Source organism: Glandiceps talaboti, chromosome 6, assembly GCF_964340395.1.
Source record: "Glandiceps talaboti chromosome 6, keGlaTala1.1, whole genome shotgun sequence".
Taxonomy (NCBI): Eukaryota; Metazoa; Hemichordata; class Enteropneusta; family Spengelidae; genus Glandiceps; species Glandiceps talaboti.
The window spans coordinates 15,913,274-15,930,591 of NC_135554.1; the positions used below are offsets into that span (position 1 = coordinate 15,913,274).

Here is a 17,318-nt window from a genome sequence, read left to right on the forward strand (position 1 = left end):
TAAAACATAGTGTTTGTTATTTCATAATTATCTGTGCTCAGTTAGTTATAATTAATGTTTAGTTTGTGAACGTTTCCAGAGAGAAAAGAAGTGTGAATATTTATTTAATATATGCTTATCTATGTCATGCTATCCTGTAGAATTTGAATAAAAACAAACTAAAGGTGCAAATATTATTTGAGTTTTTAAAGTACAAATTTCAAAGTTACTGATGTGATGTACTTTTATCTTGGTGATTAGTGGAGTGTGTGACTCCTAGAGATGTCGCGTACTCTGTTTTATGGGCTGGTTTTCATGGCGTACATGTTTCATAGTTTCATGGTATGCACAGATTGTTTTCAAATTTATCTATTTTGGACATGCTTGAATGAAGACCGGAAACCATACTGTGGGAATGCCTTTCATAATTGCAGCGTTTTCATTGGAAGTTTTGACAAGTACAATCTACAAGCATTTTCACTGTGATTTATTAGTGCCCCTGTAAAGTTTTATGGAGACATAAATGATCTGAATTGTTCTTGAATTGTCCATTTTAACTTCTTTAAACCATTTCAAAAATTACTGGAGTGCTGTAGTGTCGGTCAAAATAAAAGTGATCGAAATAAGTGTGTAGTGTAGTGTATGGCATGCAAAGTTTGTATGTTGTTGCTTTTTATGCGCCTGAAGTTTGTTGCATATTGAATTCCACACACCACTTGTCCTTAGAACTCCCTGTAGATTTATTGTAAATTGTTCTCAGGAGAGAAAAGTGTTCCCTTGGGGCACTTAACCATACACTCTAAAACTTTGCCCATAGCAAGTGTGTACCTTGTTTTGTTGATTGCAGAACCCAATCACTCATTGTACGCTCTAGCAAAACAAAAAAAAGAAGACATCTCCAGTCTTTCATGTAAAAAAAATGTAGCCATGTCTGTTTGGTTGAGTCTGTGAGAAAGTTTAGAAGGAAGTGTGAAAGTGGTCAAGAACTCAAAGTATTTCATCTGAGAAAGCAGTGTGATATTTGATTGGTGAATTCCAGCTGTGGAAAAGATTTGGTGAGGAGGTGTTAATAATAACACAAGTGGCCATGGTTTCATTAAATGCTTGTTGGACATAAAAGATGAATTTTCAGTTACACAGTCATCACTTTCTCAGTATGGGAGTGATTGGAAAAACACATTGCTTTTGGTTAGCAAAGCTGTGCTACGTATACGTAACACAAGCCATGTGGGTGTCTGTTTCGGTGTTATGGTCCATGTGTTGGTTTCTGTATGTAGTCTGTGAGAAAGAGAAAAAGTAGGGATAGTAGAGTAGAGAAATATTACCATCATCAATATCCATCAACATTTTGTAATGAGCAAATACCAGTAATGTGATAAGTGCTATAAAGTGACATCATTGTTGGGTGTTTGTAATGTTTGTTTAAAACCCTATGCGAAATTATGACATGTGGAATGCCAGAGTGTCATGAATTTGAAAAATATTTGTATTGCGTGTCTGAGGCAATTCAACATACCTGTTGGTAAGTGGGTCCAAGTGAAAAGTATACGCACTGAGTCATGAGGGTGCATTCGTTCTGCCTCTCCTGTTTGTCTTGGAAATGTCAGCAGAAAACACTAGCTGTGGCATGTTTGTGTGTTTGCAAAGCATAATGAAGCTGAAAGTAATGGGAGTAGTTCAGAAGGAACCTTACCTCTTCATTCAGTGGTCTTGTTTTCCCTTCCTCTACAAACACTCAGAAATGTAGGGAAATAATGGGTTCTTGTTTCTTCAGTGGACTCTTAAGTGGTCAGGGTTTTTTTGTAGAGAAAGCCATCGGAGTACTTCATACGATAAGAAACAGCCAGCCAGCTGCTTGGGAGGATCAATTCACCTCTTCTAGTCCTGTCACAGACAATTGTCCATGTCTGTAAATCATACAGTCCAACCCATAGGGATACAGATTAGACCAGATGTAAAGAAAGAGATAGATAGAATGCCCCTGATATTGTGAACCGAGGTAAAGAAAAAAGAAAAAAAAAAGCTCTGTGGTCTAATGAACTATCCAGTGTGTATGTGCATAGTGATCATTGGCAAGCCTCGGAGGCAACAACCAGACAAGAATGGATTGTTATGAATATGTGCTTGCCAGCCAATTGTATTAGTGAGTGCATAATAACAAGTCAGGTTGTCGATGGCATGCAATGCGGGGATTGTGGGGAGGTACTCCTTTAATAAAATATCAATGCTACCTCAAGGGAAGGTACATTATTAGCAGAATAAATGGCAATAGCCATTAGCAGTTAGTCGGAGTCTGGGTGAGATAATTGCTTTCTGCTCTATGCTTGCTTATTACCATTATTCTCAGATAACTCATATTCCCCCTTCTGTTAGGACACGTAGATAAAAAAAAAAGAGAGGAATAAAATTGCAGCTGCCAGGTTGTCTGAGCGACAGGAAAGGTAAATGATGACTCCGATAACATCTCTTGTTGTTGCTTGAATGAATGGAAAATCTAACAGATAATGGGGACAACAAGAACATTTTTAATTACTTTCATTTCTGTCAACACCATAATATCATTCATATGTTTCCGTGTTTCTGACATATGTGTGTCATTCCGGCTGATATCCAATATGTTGGCAGATAATAAAAGAAAAATTGAAATCTCCGTAAAATTTTATGGGGATGGAGTTTCTTCATAAGTCATATTTCATACAAATGGATATTTCAAGTATAGTTATGACATGAACTATTTGTATCCTGAGATTAGTATTATTTATATACCCATTATGTGATAAAAGGGTATAAAGTACACATTATGTAATAAAAAGGTATCCTGTAATGATTTTGTGTCTCTCAGAAAGGGTGGTTAAGTGTAAAAGGGCACTGCTACAAATTGTGTTATAAAAAGTTTATCATTGGTTGAATTGCACATGAATTGCTTATTGGAAATTACCACTCACCTTTGCCTGATTATGCAAGCCTCATTACGAATGTAGAAGTATCATACATACAGACATATCACCTTGTGTCAGCGTGAGTAGGTTACCACAACGATTTCTGTCACAACTTAAGTGTGAGGCTGCTGGATGGCATTACCATGTTTTTATGCCGTAGTACAGTATTTGTTTGATGAATGGATTGAAGTCAATAATTGTAGTTTCGAAAGCAGGACAGAGTCGGCTGCTGATTCCAAAGGACATCAAAGTGTGACTTGAAGCAGCTATGAGTTCTCATGTGTTGATTTGTGTTCGTGTGACTCAAAACATTCAGTTCGTTTGAAACAGATGGATGACATTTAAGAGACATGTTTTACTTGCCATCGTATATTTGTTGGTCACTGGATGTCGGCAACTGTTGGCAGAAGAGAGATACTAGTTGACAGATCTCCGTGAGTGGCTTTACTGTGAGTTCCCATGGGTTAATTGGTGTGGTGGCGATGGTAATCCAGCCACAGTTTTCTGATACAGAGGCTTAGGGAATCCTCTCAACCGGCAGTTAAACCTCTTACAACTAAACATACGGGAGATAGAGATAATGTAATGTTTTCAACTTACGTGCTGCATGTGGTGTAGTACACATATGACAGGGTCTGTCTGCTCACTTCCCTCCTAGGTATGTGTGTAAGGCATTAACGTGCAGTGAATACTGGTTGCCTTAAGTTAATGATCACATTGTGAGCTACGGTTCCATTTACTGGCACTGTTGTGCGAAAACATTAACAAGAATGTGCAGTGTATTGATTGGCGGCAGTGTTCATCATTAATATCAGCAGTAACGACCTCTGTTACTTGACTCTTATTGCAATGTTAATAGGTTTCTCTCTTAATTTATATATTACTATTGCCTCAAGTGGTGTCGCCCACAGACTCCTATACAAATTTAATCATGGCAAGCTGGACTGCGTTATCACATTGCCTTCAGCCCATTAATATAACATGGTTTAGTCTTTCCAAATTCTATGAATGGAAACGGCTTTGTTTATTCTGTAATAGAAACAGCATTATCCCCTCTGTATAGTAACAGAGGTATTTGTGACTCAAGCAGATTTTTTTTTTCTTTGGACCAAATGTTTAGATTGGGATTTTGTTTTTCTACACGTTGTAGGCACATACCAGAGAAGGCCGAGTGTGTTGTTGGGTTCTGCTTCATTGGCTAACTTTAACACTATCATCGGTTTCCCCAAAATTAATTTGCTGGTCAACATGCTTGTCTATGGAGAACTCTACCCATATGGTATTTTGATTCGCACAATAGGAAGAAATTGGTGGGACATTCCATTATATGATGGGGATGTTAGCTCCTAACTCCAACCAACTAACCCCCCCCCCCCCACCCCGTCTAAATAACAACACTTCTACATGTATGTTATTAATATGTGTTTGCCTATGTCATAATACAAATACATTTTACTGAATTTTTTTTTCTCTTGTGCAAGTTCCTGATTAAAAGTAGGAACTGAAATTATTTTTGCTCATATCATAAATCATATCGTTCAATTTTTCTTTATTTTAATTGAAATAATGATGTGTATCATTGAGAGAGCAATTAGTATTAATACTTCAATGTTGCCATGAACTATTAGTTAATAACTCTCATCTCAAAGGAAAATACTTCAATCTATGAACCCGAAGGATACATAAATGTTTTCAAGTAACTTATGAGAGCCTGGCCATGCAGTATCAATGACGGTGAAATTGGAACATTACTTCAACCATGATTGGGGAGGGTGAAGGGGGGAGGGGGGGGGGGGGGGAACCATAGATATATTTGACCACTATGCTGCCCTCAACGAACACTCGTATACTAATGGTCCTCTGCTCTCATTTTCTTGCTGGGAGAAAGAAATTAATTTTGCTATCAATCCTTCATCTATTTAACGTGTAATGAACCTCCAGAAGAATTGGTCAAAGCTGGATATAAATAATATCACTCTAAGTTAGGTGATTCATCATCATCTGTCCCACAAGCACATCAGCCCATCATCATCATCTTTCCCCACCCCACCACAAATACATTATCTTGTCATCATCTACCCCACCCCACCACAAGCACATCAGCCCGTCATCATCTGTCACCACCCCACAAGTACATTATCTTGTCATCATCATCTATCCCATCACAAACACATTATCCTTATCTATTTAAGTCTCTACGGATGATATCTGGCCATGATTAAATGAGTAAATTCCACCATTATTGCTGAGTATGATAAACTAGATAGTTGAGGTAGAAGTCAACTTGAATATTATCTCACCCTATCATGGTGATCCTTTGAGAGTATCCCATCACAGTTACGCCAAAGATAAGAAGAAAAGTAAATAATACCCAATTTCAATCACTTGGAAAAACCAATTTGAAGCCATCATGCTGCATCTATATTTAGCTTATAGTCTTTGGAATCAAATTATTATTACACTGATCTCTGGAGAGATTCTGAATTACTCCGTTTTTTCTGTCCAGAGAAGTTGTTTTAACATTAATTATTGTTTCAGTAGACAATTACTGTCTAACATTGTTTGTGTTGTCAAGGTAATGTCACCTGCCAGGTAAGACATTTTACTGGTATTTCCAGTCTTCAGTCTGACTCGCTAAAGATCACTGGAATGGTTATATTCATTGCAGTATTTCTGTGCATGTGTTAGTAAAAGGATGGGGGATGTATTGTTAGTTATTTGAATGGTTTGCTATACATTTACATATTATTTTTCTGAGAAACCCAAAATAATACAACATTGAGCTTACCTTCATTCCTGCGTCACAAAAACACCATAAAGTGAGGAATTTCCCATTTTGCTGTCACCTTGTACAATTCTAGTCTGGACTCTTTCCCTGTTACAAGTTATATTGACAATTTAAAGTCAAAAGGTTCCTTTTGTAAAGGATATGAGGAAAACAGCAGGCGGGGTACTTTTTTAAGATCAAAGAGTCCCTGCCACAAAGACCAGTAGAAAGCTTGTAATGCAGGACCATGCACACATACCAGGATACTAGTTGTTAACACAGTGGGTTCACATTTCAACTAACTCTTCAAATTAAAGTTTTACGAAGAAAGAAAATCCCACACATTGTGATGGAAATAATACAGATAGCAATTACTAGTAAATAATGAATTTTCTTTGTCCTAGAGGATTGCTTGCTTTGAAGACAAGAGGCTATTTATTGATGAGCTAATTACCCTAAGTTTAATTCACCTAGACACTTATCAGCATGGTTTGATTGGGAATTGCCAACCACTGTGTCCTCCCAGAGGGATCTGACGCGCCATCAGTATTACAGTAACATTCTGGATGAATAGCCACATTTTGTATAGCAAGTTGATATGGACCCCCATCTATGTATGGACTAGTCCATTATCTCTGCAACAACTTATTAATGCTTTCAGTGATATAGGGGAAACCTTATCTGTTGTTTGGATTGTATTAAAGTTGGATGAAAATTGTTGAAGTGGGACACAATAATTGAAGTGGCAAGTGCAGTGAATGTGATTGCTGTGATGCAATGATACATGTTTGCTGTGTAGCAGGGAGTAGTGTTAATTTGTAAAGTAGTGCTAGAGCTACTAACTCATGTGTGAAGTACTGCCAATCAGGACATAGATATTAAAGTAAGATGTGTTTATAGCAAAGTCTTTTGGCCACGAACCATTTCAGTTAGTTTATATCCTCTCAGTTCGCATTAAATTTCTTCAGGTACAGACTACAACCAGAGTAGTATTGTCTGGTCAGTGGTTGTTGAACTATCAGTCTTGCCCTTCCCAGGATACATTGGGCAGTAGGAGGAGGGGGGGGGGGGTCAGTTTGTAGTATTACATATTGTATTGCTGGAGTCAGAAACCAAGGTAATGATGTAGGAAAAATTGGGAGGGGGGGGGGGGGGGGGGGGCTGTTCAGTAATGGAAGAATACATAGAAGACAGAGAATTGATATCCTGGGGGAGCTTTATGTGATGTTAGTAGTTAGATTGATAGGCTATTTGTGGAAAAGAGTCCCCCTATCAACAATTATTGCTAATTTTGTCTCATGAGAGTTAGGCATACATTCAATGAAAAACATGGGGTATTAAAGATTCCCCATCCCTTTAAAAAATGAAGTTGTACTTTATGAAGACTTGTAAAAAAAAACTAAAATTAAGGCCACACAACTTGCCTTAGAGCTGTTTTTTTCATCGAATGTTACTGATAGATTAGTTGTTATTGAGCACAAGATTTGCTATTATAGCAGTGTGAAGACATTAACAGAGAAGCGCTATCATTGTTTGTAAAGCAATGCACACAAAGAAAGGACTCTCTCTCTCTCTCTCTGTAGAGAGAAAGGGCGGTATCTCTGTACTCAAGTCCTGAAAAGTTATTGAAAAAATAGCCATCATTGCTCAGTGAGCTGCAACTAATGAACAAAATAAATTGTACATGTTCCCCTTTATTTACCTGGTGCAGTTTATTAAAGGGCTTTGTACTAGTTTGCACTACGAATTAACAAGTCTGCCAGACTTAGTATAGGACACTATCTGTGCAGATGTACCAACTGTTGTGTTCCAGCATCCAGACATCATTTGGGTTCATTGTATAAACGATGATCACTCCAACTACAGAGAATGCATACTTCATGAGGAGACTAGAAACTCAGCAAGTTTGATATGAAATGACAAGAATTTGTTCCCAGTGAGGTTGGATTTAAAACACTTTATTCTATGTTTCGGCCATGTACGTAGGACTTTTGTTAATAAAATACCAGTGGATAAAAATTTCAATGTAAAACAACTGACATCATTTGAGACTAATACTCAAACTCGTGCAGGCAGTTTTATCAACTTTTCCTTCTCTTCTCATTTCTGTCTGTCTCTGTCTGTCTGTCTGTCTGTCTGTCTGTCTGTCTGTCTCTCATGCTACCTATCATCCAAAGATGAGAGATGAAACCATCCGTGTCCCAAGCCTACTCCGATGGCTTCTTTTTCCTAACTTAGCCGAACATCTCCATTTCAATACTGATCAATGCATGTTTTATAAGCATGACTTTCATCATTCAAGTGTTGCTACCTTGTTATGGCTTCCTTGAGCACCCAGCATTATGCATGACCAATTCCACATAAGATGGAATGTTTGCTCTACTTCAGTGTCATCTCCATAGAATTGTTTTTTGTTGTAAGGTTGTGAGCTTTGGCATCAAATCGTCACCTTGTTACCAAGTGATTCATTGAGGTGTGCAATGATGCAAATGATACATTCTATGTTTTCACATTATTCAGTTTTGTTCACAAAGATTATAGCAGCACAGAAAAGTAGTATACACACTATGGCAATCAGATTTGGTATTTGAGATTAAAAAGAAGGTGTGGTAGCTGTTGGACTATCACACATCTACCAACAGATATATACATGCAAGTGTCCATCCATCCATCCATACATATGTGCAGATCTGTCTGTCCATCCATCCATCCATCCATACATATATACATACATACATACGTACGTACGTACGTACGTACATACATACATACATACATACACACACACATACACGCATACATACATACACACATACATACATACATACATACATACATACATACATACATACATACATACATACATACATACATACATACATACATACATACACACACACACAGACAGACAGACAGACAGACAGACAGACAGACAGACAGACAGACAGACGTGTGTGACAACACCTCTGCATGTACATGCACACATATACATGGTCATACATACACAATCATGTATGTATGAACATGGACACACATCTATGCATGCACACATTACAATTATAACACATCTATACATTAGAATTATAACATGCATACCTGTTCTCATACACACACACACGTACGTACCATACGTACGTACGTACGTACGTACGTACGTACGTACGTACGTACATACATACATACATACATACATACATACATACATACATACATACATACATACATACATACATACATACACACACACACACACACACATACATACATACATACATACATACATACATACATACATACATACACATATACATACATACATACATACATACATACATACATACATACATACATACATACATACACATACACATACACAAAGCAGTCAGTAATTACCATGTATACTATTTATTGTTGACTAAGAAAGATAGAGGGAGAAAGTTTAGATGAGAATAAAAAATATAAAGAATGATAGGTTAGCTGTAAGTAGTACCATGGGTACTCTGTAGACTGAGTAGACAGTCTGTAAAGTAGACAGTAACATGAATGGTTGTCATCTTTATTGTCCCTTTATGTACATCCATGGTGTGTATTTACACTGTTAAAGTGTAAGTAATGGGTGTCAAACACTCCATCAACAATGTTAACAGTCTACTCTGTTTAATAGGAAACAGTCTTTCTCCTACAAGGGAAGTCAATGACCCCATTCCAAGGTTATTAACTGATTGACCTGGCTGGCTGTAGTCAAAGGATAGATAGTAGTAAGTGATAGACCTGACTACAGCTTACAGGATAGATAGTGGTATCATTCTGAGTACAGATTAAATTGTGAGGTTTAGATATTTTCCAAGGACCGTATTTGCTAGAGTCTAGCTATCCACAGGTGCTCTGTGTATCACTCTGATGACATCAGTTGGTAGGTGATTTGATATATCATGTCGTGTTATAATAAGCTTTTCCAATTCTGAGAAAAGTGATTGGAAAATCCGTTTCCTATATGCAGTGTTGTCTGGCATTTGTAACTGTCTCTAAACATATTATCAATTGACTGTCAATAAACTATGTTAACATAATCTGACAGTTTTGACTGTCTCTGGTCTCCACCACAAATCGGCAACAACCCGTCAACAAATGATGCAGCATTGTCCAACTTTTGACTGAAACTCCAGCAGAAATCATAAACTGACTGTCAACAAGCGATGCAATGTTTTGCAACTTTTGACTGTCTCTATACTGCAATACAAATCATGAAGTCATCAAGTGATGCAATGTTTTGCAACTTTGACTGTCTGTGTATTGCAGTATAAATTATCAACTAACTGTCAAGAATGAGGTAATGTTATCAGACTTTTGACTGTCTGTAGACTTCACCAATCATTTTGTCAGCCCCATAGAGAGACTCACTAATAGGATGTCGAGAGTAGTTCCCTTAAGCTGTAGCAGTGTTAGGGTATATGTCTGACAAACTAATGGTCAGTTGATTAGTATCCCCAGCGTAGTAGTATGAGATCATGATCTGCCATAGACTTGCCATTAGGACTTTCAAATTATTACCATGTCTTCCAAAGGTTCAGAAAATTGTTGATCTGAGCATACCTTACATGATGAATACAACCCACACCCTCAAATTAAAGTGTTCTCTGTATGTACCACAATCATTTATAGCATCCATATCAAGTGTAAAAGTATACTGTTTCATTTTCTAATTGACCACATTACAAAGGCCACATGCTAGACTTGTCAATAAACCAATTGAAACAGTATACTTTTACACTTGATATGACGAATGCTATAAATGAGTGTATCACATAGACAAAGTGCTTAACAATGAGTAATACTGAAGTACTTCAGTATTACTTGTTTTATATAGCTTCTGTCAGTTCCGATAATTTCTTGGAACCAAGACAAACTTTTTGCAAGCACATTTTTTCTCATTTTTATATTCTTACAAATACCCCGTACGACGTTTAAACTCACCAAAACTGAAAAAAAAAAGTTTTGAAAAATGCTACATCATAAAAACTCAATGGACACCTAGGTAGCTTCGATGTTCCAAGTTGTCTACCAATTAATGTTGGCAATAATAATGGGATTAACTGTTACAAAAAAATGTATATAGGATGCTGATACCAACAGGAACTGAAATGTGAACCCCTAACCTACTGAAAATGTGTAACTACTGTATAATTGGAACACTAAAATTGCAGTTTACAAAAATATCCTGAAAAAAGTCTTTGTATACAAGATGCTGCAAAGAATAAAATCTGTGTAGCCACTGCCAAGCCATATTGTTACATTTGTGTAATACATGAGTATGTCATGTCTGTACAGTTGTGATGGTAGCACTCGTCTGCCTACAAGGTGAGTTGAAGTCACAGATATTGCACCGTGGACAGACTCATTGTGAGATGGCTAGAAACTTGTCGTGTTCCTTTAACTTAGTCATAAAGAAGAGATGTATTGTTGTCAAAGAAGTAAGAAATCACATTGAAAATGGAAATATAAATTGAAATGTATAGGGCATTGTCATAGAATCACACGCTGATAATGTTACCATCGGAAACGTAATGCAAAGAGGCTGTGTTAGATTTGGTATAGTGGTATAGGGAGAAAAGTTACGTGATTTAGACACGCAGCTATTATTTATTGCTGTAACAAGTCATCACAGTGTATGGAATATTACAGTTACCAGTTATACTTGAAGGTTTTCAAACTAATCAAAACTTATATGGCTTCTGACTACTGGTTCCTAATCAAAGCCATATATTAGTATATTGGAGAAATCTTAAATTTGAGTGGATTGCTTTGGTCATGATTCTACGATATAGTCACATTTGTTTTGTCTCTGAAAGTATCGCATAAAGATTTATACCATGACTGTGAACTTGAAGTTGATGGTTTTAGTTCTCTGTTTGGAGTTGGAGTGTACAAAACAGATGTACTTACTGTAACATACATATTTGGTGTGGTTCGTTATTCTAGCACAGAAATCTATGATACCCCTATCAATAGACAAGTTGACAAAACCTTCATTCCAGCTGAGGATTATTTTTAGTATACATCCAGAAGTATAATTTATAGTAAATCTGGAAAAATACTGATAATGTGGAATGATGTGACTCAATTCTATTTTGAGTATCCCGTAATAGTGAAGTAGACACAAGTTGTTATCGTGACAGAAAAAACCTGGGTATGGAAAACCCATATTTTGTGCTTGAACATGTTCAACCTGGCTTGTGTGTGGAATATAAGTAAATGTAATACACATGGGTCTATAGTAAACTAGGTGTAAATGTGTTTGTCTGTGGTTTTGATATCTACAGGGTATGTTTATATATTAATAGTATTAAATAAAAGCCTTATCATATTTCTGTATGCACATACAATTGGTATCATTATATTTAGTTTGTGTCAAATACAGCAGTCTCACATCATCGTTTATATTTCTCTTCTAAATGATATTTGTGTAATATAACTCTGTCTTGGTCACACACATCGCTTGATGTACACAAGATGTCTAATGTACATGTATGAGAGTGGAAGTGTTTGTTGTTTTTATACTTACATTATGACTTCATGGTTTATTTTGGTTTCTGTAAATGTATATGGTGTATATACCTAAGCTGTCACTTAGATGTTTATATTTAAGTTTGAAAAGATGTCTTAAATGTAAGTGATCTCATCACTTTCCGGTGAAGGAAATAGAACACATTTCAATAAAAGCGACTTTCCTATGATGGTCTGGTAAAATAAACACACTTTATATGTCTATTGCCATTTTTGTGATATTGTTGAAATGTGCATATTATCATCAGAAAACTTATGGGTTTTATCTTAAATGTGACATTATTGATATGAATAGGGAACTTGCAAACCCACCATGTTGAATGTTGTATCGTGGGAAATGTGATAATAAATACTAATCAATTAGTATTGGAAACAGTATTGCTACATTGTTTATAACCACCAATAATCAATTCATAATCACCCTGACCATTGTGGGAGGTTTATTTCATTGGTAGCTCCAGATAAGTTATAACGATAACCACAGATAATCCCATAGTCCTTTGTGCCTGAGCATGCTCAGTCTGGATTGCAAGTTCTTTATTAGTGTACACATGGTCCATTGATGTAAAATTGTTGTAATAATCAAAAAGTCTGTTTTTGTATCTTGCAGGTCATCCGAATATGGGTGGACCAATGAATAGAATGAACCCTCCAAGGGGGATGCCCATGCAGCCGGTAGGTTTCAGATCATTTACAGTATACCAATCCTCAGCATTTGTAGACCAACATTCAATATCGTTCAACATTTACAGACTAGGATTCATCTGCAATTCTATCACATTCTGAGGTGATACATAAACAAGACAAAAATAGATGATAAACGAGGCATTCGAAGAGTTGATATTCTACAAAAAAAAAAACACGTGTACAAATATAGTTCATATTTTCAAAGAATTTATTACTAGATGGGACAGTTAAGTAAACCTTTTACCTGCCACTCAAAATTTTGTAACTTCAAATGTCAACTTTTAGTAATTTGTTGATGTAATGAGAATTAGTTATCTGGTATTCTCCTGAAAGCATAAACTATACAGATTGAATGTTGTAAAGTTGACAATGTGATTTACTTGTAGAATTATGGTGGAGGAATGAGGCCGCCACACAACAGTACAATGGGACCAGGAATGGGAATGTCGATGTAAGTTATCAAATTATTTCACATTGTAAATACTCCTGATTAAAAATATTGGGTGTATGAGTACTCGTCCCTGAAACCCTGAAACAGGAAGTGTGAATTTATAGTTCTGTCTGCATTTTTTTGTAAGTTCTATTATTCAGAATAGCATTGGCACTTTTACTTCATTACATGATACATTCGTTTTGCATGTTGAAACTCCATTACAATTGTTAGTATCTAAATGATGGTGATTTTAGTGATAAGAGATAAGAATTACAACATACAACAACTGAACTATACATGTACAATGTAATTCTCTACAGTGTCAGCAAAGCCTAGCATACTTGAGTGTAATGTTTTGATTACAATGGCTGATTCATAGTAATCTAAAACCAAGATTAAAGTACATGCTATCTTGGTAGAAACATTGTAAAAGCTCATCACCTCAAGTGAAAGTTCATTTCATTTTGCTAAAATTGATAATTCAAGGTATATGGTTACTAAAACAGACTATATCAAGATTTGGAAGGATTTAAGGGAAACTAACTTTGCTCTAGAATTCTATGAAATTTATTAACACTCTGGTATATGATTCAAATTCAGTCCAAACAATTTGAAAAAAAAACACACTGAGGTCCAAACTAGTCAATGATTTAAGCCATGATTTTATGTACTTATTCATCACTAACATTACTGTAACCCTTTCAACCCTGTACACTGCTACAAAGCAAACATTTTGAACCACGGGAATAAAAAAACGTGTTTATCTGCAAGCTATTTTTACATCATAGATATACTTTGACAAAATACCACCTAAGGGTGCTCGTAGGTTGTTCCTAGAGACCTGTCTGAGGTGGAAGACCTGAAGGGTACAAAGTTCTCTCCAAATGGAAGGAGGTTTATTGAAAATGTTGTACTCTGTTCATTAACAATGCTCTTGTCAATTTGCTGCAGGCCAGGGGCAGGTGGAAGGCCATGGCAAACAAACACGTCAACAGTAAGTACACATTGTGATGAATTCAATGAAAGTCCCTAGAAAAAAAAAACTTAGCCACAGGTGAAAAAACAGTGAAACATTCAACTGAACAAATTTCTGTCAGTCAAACAGGTAGACACTTACACTGAAGAAATTGAAGTGGGAAAAAATAAACGCAATTTGATGCTTGAAAATGAAATAAAAGAATAGTATTGCAAAGTAGATTACATCACAGATTTAAACATAATTAAATTGTGAGCGAGAAAAAAATATTTATTTATTATTTTCTTCATATAGCACGTTGCCCAGGCAATAGTTTACAGCTGTTTTTTTTTTATATTTTCTTGTCTTTAAATATTTTGTTAGTGCAGTGATATATTCAAATTACCTCACTTTAAGAACTTATTAACCACAGCAGATTTATGGACGTTTGTGTCCCCTACAATGAAATTAGGAGATGTCGTCAAATAATCGTATTGTTTGCTAACTGGGATACTTGTACTATTAAAACTATGTCGTGACACCTGTTGGTGTACCAGTAAGTTTTCTGGATATATGGTGGTCAGCTGTCTCATACCCAAGTCTTTATCTTTCCAGTAAAGTCAAATAGTCAGTCCAATAATTTTGTCAATCCTGAACTTCAGGACATATGCAGAACATGGTTAGCTCAGTGTGGACGATAAATTTCAGGCCTATGCTAGGGAGTCCTTCAACTCATATGCTAACTCCCTAGCATTCTTACGAATGTGTATATATACTGTACACCAAAATGCACTGTTCTATTTCATTCTTACCTTCATGGTAAATCTTTGTTATTCAACCTAACAAGCCAGTCTAATCTGATAAGAGATAATATCATACCTTCTAACATGATAATTTTTGTGTTACTGACTGTCTCTAGTCGTATGTCCAGACTTTCCAACTTTATTGTTGTAGAAATGTGGTAGGTTCATTCTTGAAAAATAACTCATAACCATACAAGGATTTTAGGAATTCAATAGTCTTATATAAAGTAACAGTAAGTTGTAGCAGACGACAAGTTTAAACGTAAACTAATAATTTAAATGCATGGGATGAAAATTTGTGTAAATTTGTGTGATATTGTAAAGCAAATCAGAATAAAAAGAGGTTAAATTAAATTTTAAAAATTGATACTGCATAAAAGTGAAATGTCCTGAAACTGTTTATTTCATTTTAACTCTCAAAAATTTTAGTGAAAATAGACTTTTCAGTTTGGCTACACTACATATCATTCTTATTGATTTTTTGACAAGTGTACATTACTTATATATTTATGTAAGTTAATGTATTAATTCTCATTTAGTACATCTTTAATTGATTATGTATAGTACTCAGAAATTATTATTTTTGATTATGATGTATGGTTTATTTATATTGTGCCTAGCAGCCTACTGACTGAATTGCGCCGATATTACAGTTGCAGATCATTTTAAAAAAGGGAAATCACAAACTTACAAATGGCGACAACAACATAAAAAAGTGTACAATAAAAGAACTAGTGCAACACCAAAAGACAACAGTTTAAATGCTTTTATAGAAAGATGTTGTCGTAAGCTTAAAAGCAATTCAAACCTATTTATACATTGCTGTGATCCTCATTCCATAATTTGATCATGTATATAATTGCACTTTACCAGTTCAAGTGAGTCCATTTCAAGTTGCTGCTTGCACAGAAACTGTTCTTTCAGGAAAAGCGCAATTTTACAATAAATCAAAATTATACATACGAGACCTACGCATGTAGATTCTTTCATTCAGATTTATATTTTGCCACAAAAAAATTGTTTCAGCTAAATACCAACTATTAAAAATAAGTTGATAGTAAAAAATGTAGACGTTCATAATATCTGAAAACTTTATAATTCCCAGAACGATTCAGTTTTTAATCATAGTAGGGATCATCAGCTGCGCTAGCTGCACTGGGAACTTTTCAAAAACATTTTGTTAGATATAATAATGACTAAATTGTAATATCCTATGCCTTTCACAGTATTGAATCACTTCTGGGTAAATATATTTATCTAATAATAAACTTTATTCGTCCAAATAAATTCGGTAATTTGTTGAATGGTTGCCACAACAGTAGCGCCCTAGTGTTGAAAAAGCAGGAGAAAACCGGAGTACGCGGGGAAAACCTGTGTTGTTCGGCAGGGTCAAACTAAGCATAACCCTTCTTACATGCAGACCTGGTTAAATTTTTTAATCAAACCCTGCCAACACCTTGCAGGTTCGAACCCAGACTGCAGAGGTAAGAGGCATACGAGCTAACCGCTCGGCCACCGACAACCCCCCACGTAGTATAATGCAATATATCCAATCAAACTGATCTTTGGGTCCAAAGAAATCACCCCCCACCCCATCACATTTTCAACATATTACTACACTTCTTATAGATAAAATAGACCTCTAAATTACATGTACAATGTCTCAATATTGGTATGTTAACAATTTGCAATAATCAAATAAAATAAAAAACAACACAATACCCCAGTTACACCTAGTGCAGTTTTAGCCTTCTTGAAATGCAATAAATTAACTAAATATAAAATATGAAGAATCATAGAAAGTATTATTATGTTCTTTCAAAATCTGTGACATAGCTTGATTGTATTGTCTTTGTCGTTATTTTCACTAACAGATGAATTATTCACAGTCGTCACCAGGGAATTTTGGACCAGGGGTGAGTACACAACAACGTATTGAATTGATTAGTTTAGCCTGAAGATACAGTCTATTAGCGTTGGAGTACCTTCTTAGTTTAAGGGCCATTTAACATGTGATTGGTCGGACTTAAGACATGCAGCTCATTATGGTTTCCAATATTTTCCCGTCTAAGGCCTACAGATACAGTTTGTTAGATGAACCGTTAATGTGACTTAACGTACTGTGTACCATCAGAATAAAAGACTGGATTGGTACATTGCACAAAAACACTCACTCAATTAACCATTCACT

The 17,318-nt window shown here is 35.8% G+C and overlaps 1 protein-coding gene and 1 long non-coding RNA gene across 6 annotated transcripts in view; one reads left to right on the forward strand and one right to left on the reverse strand.

The window, feature by feature from the left end:
- LOC144436488 (uncharacterized) overlaps window positions 1–2,334 on the reverse strand; it is a 48,246-nt gene extending 45,912 nt beyond the window's left edge. Inside the window, exons 1-2 of one of the 2 annotated variants that reach the window (XR_013480964.1) lie at window positions 2,315–2,334; window positions 1,673–1,863 (exon numbers count right to left, since the gene is read on the reverse strand). This is a non-coding gene — a long non-coding RNA (uncharacterized LOC144436488). Of the gene's footprint in view, window positions 1–1,672; window positions 2,021–2,314 lie in introns of those variants that run through there. The other variant, XR_013480963.1, reaches the window with a different exon arrangement.
- The window catches only part of LOC144436487 (single-stranded DNA-binding protein 2-like), a 104,283-nt gene that overhangs the window by 77,159 nt on the left and 9,806 nt on the right, over window positions 1–17,318 (forward strand). For all 4 annotated transcript variants that reach the window (XM_078125288.1, XM_078125289.1, XM_078125291.1 and 1 more), the window contains 4 exons: window positions 12,860–12,924; window positions 13,323–13,387; window positions 14,321–14,363; window positions 17,002–17,043. In XM_078125288.1, coding sequence (XP_077981414.1) covers window positions 12,860–12,924; window positions 13,323–13,387; window positions 14,321–14,363; window positions 17,002–17,043 — 215 coding nt within the window. The remainder of the gene's footprint in view (window positions 1–12,859; window positions 12,925–13,322; window positions 13,388–14,320; window positions 14,364–17,001; window positions 17,044–17,318) is intronic.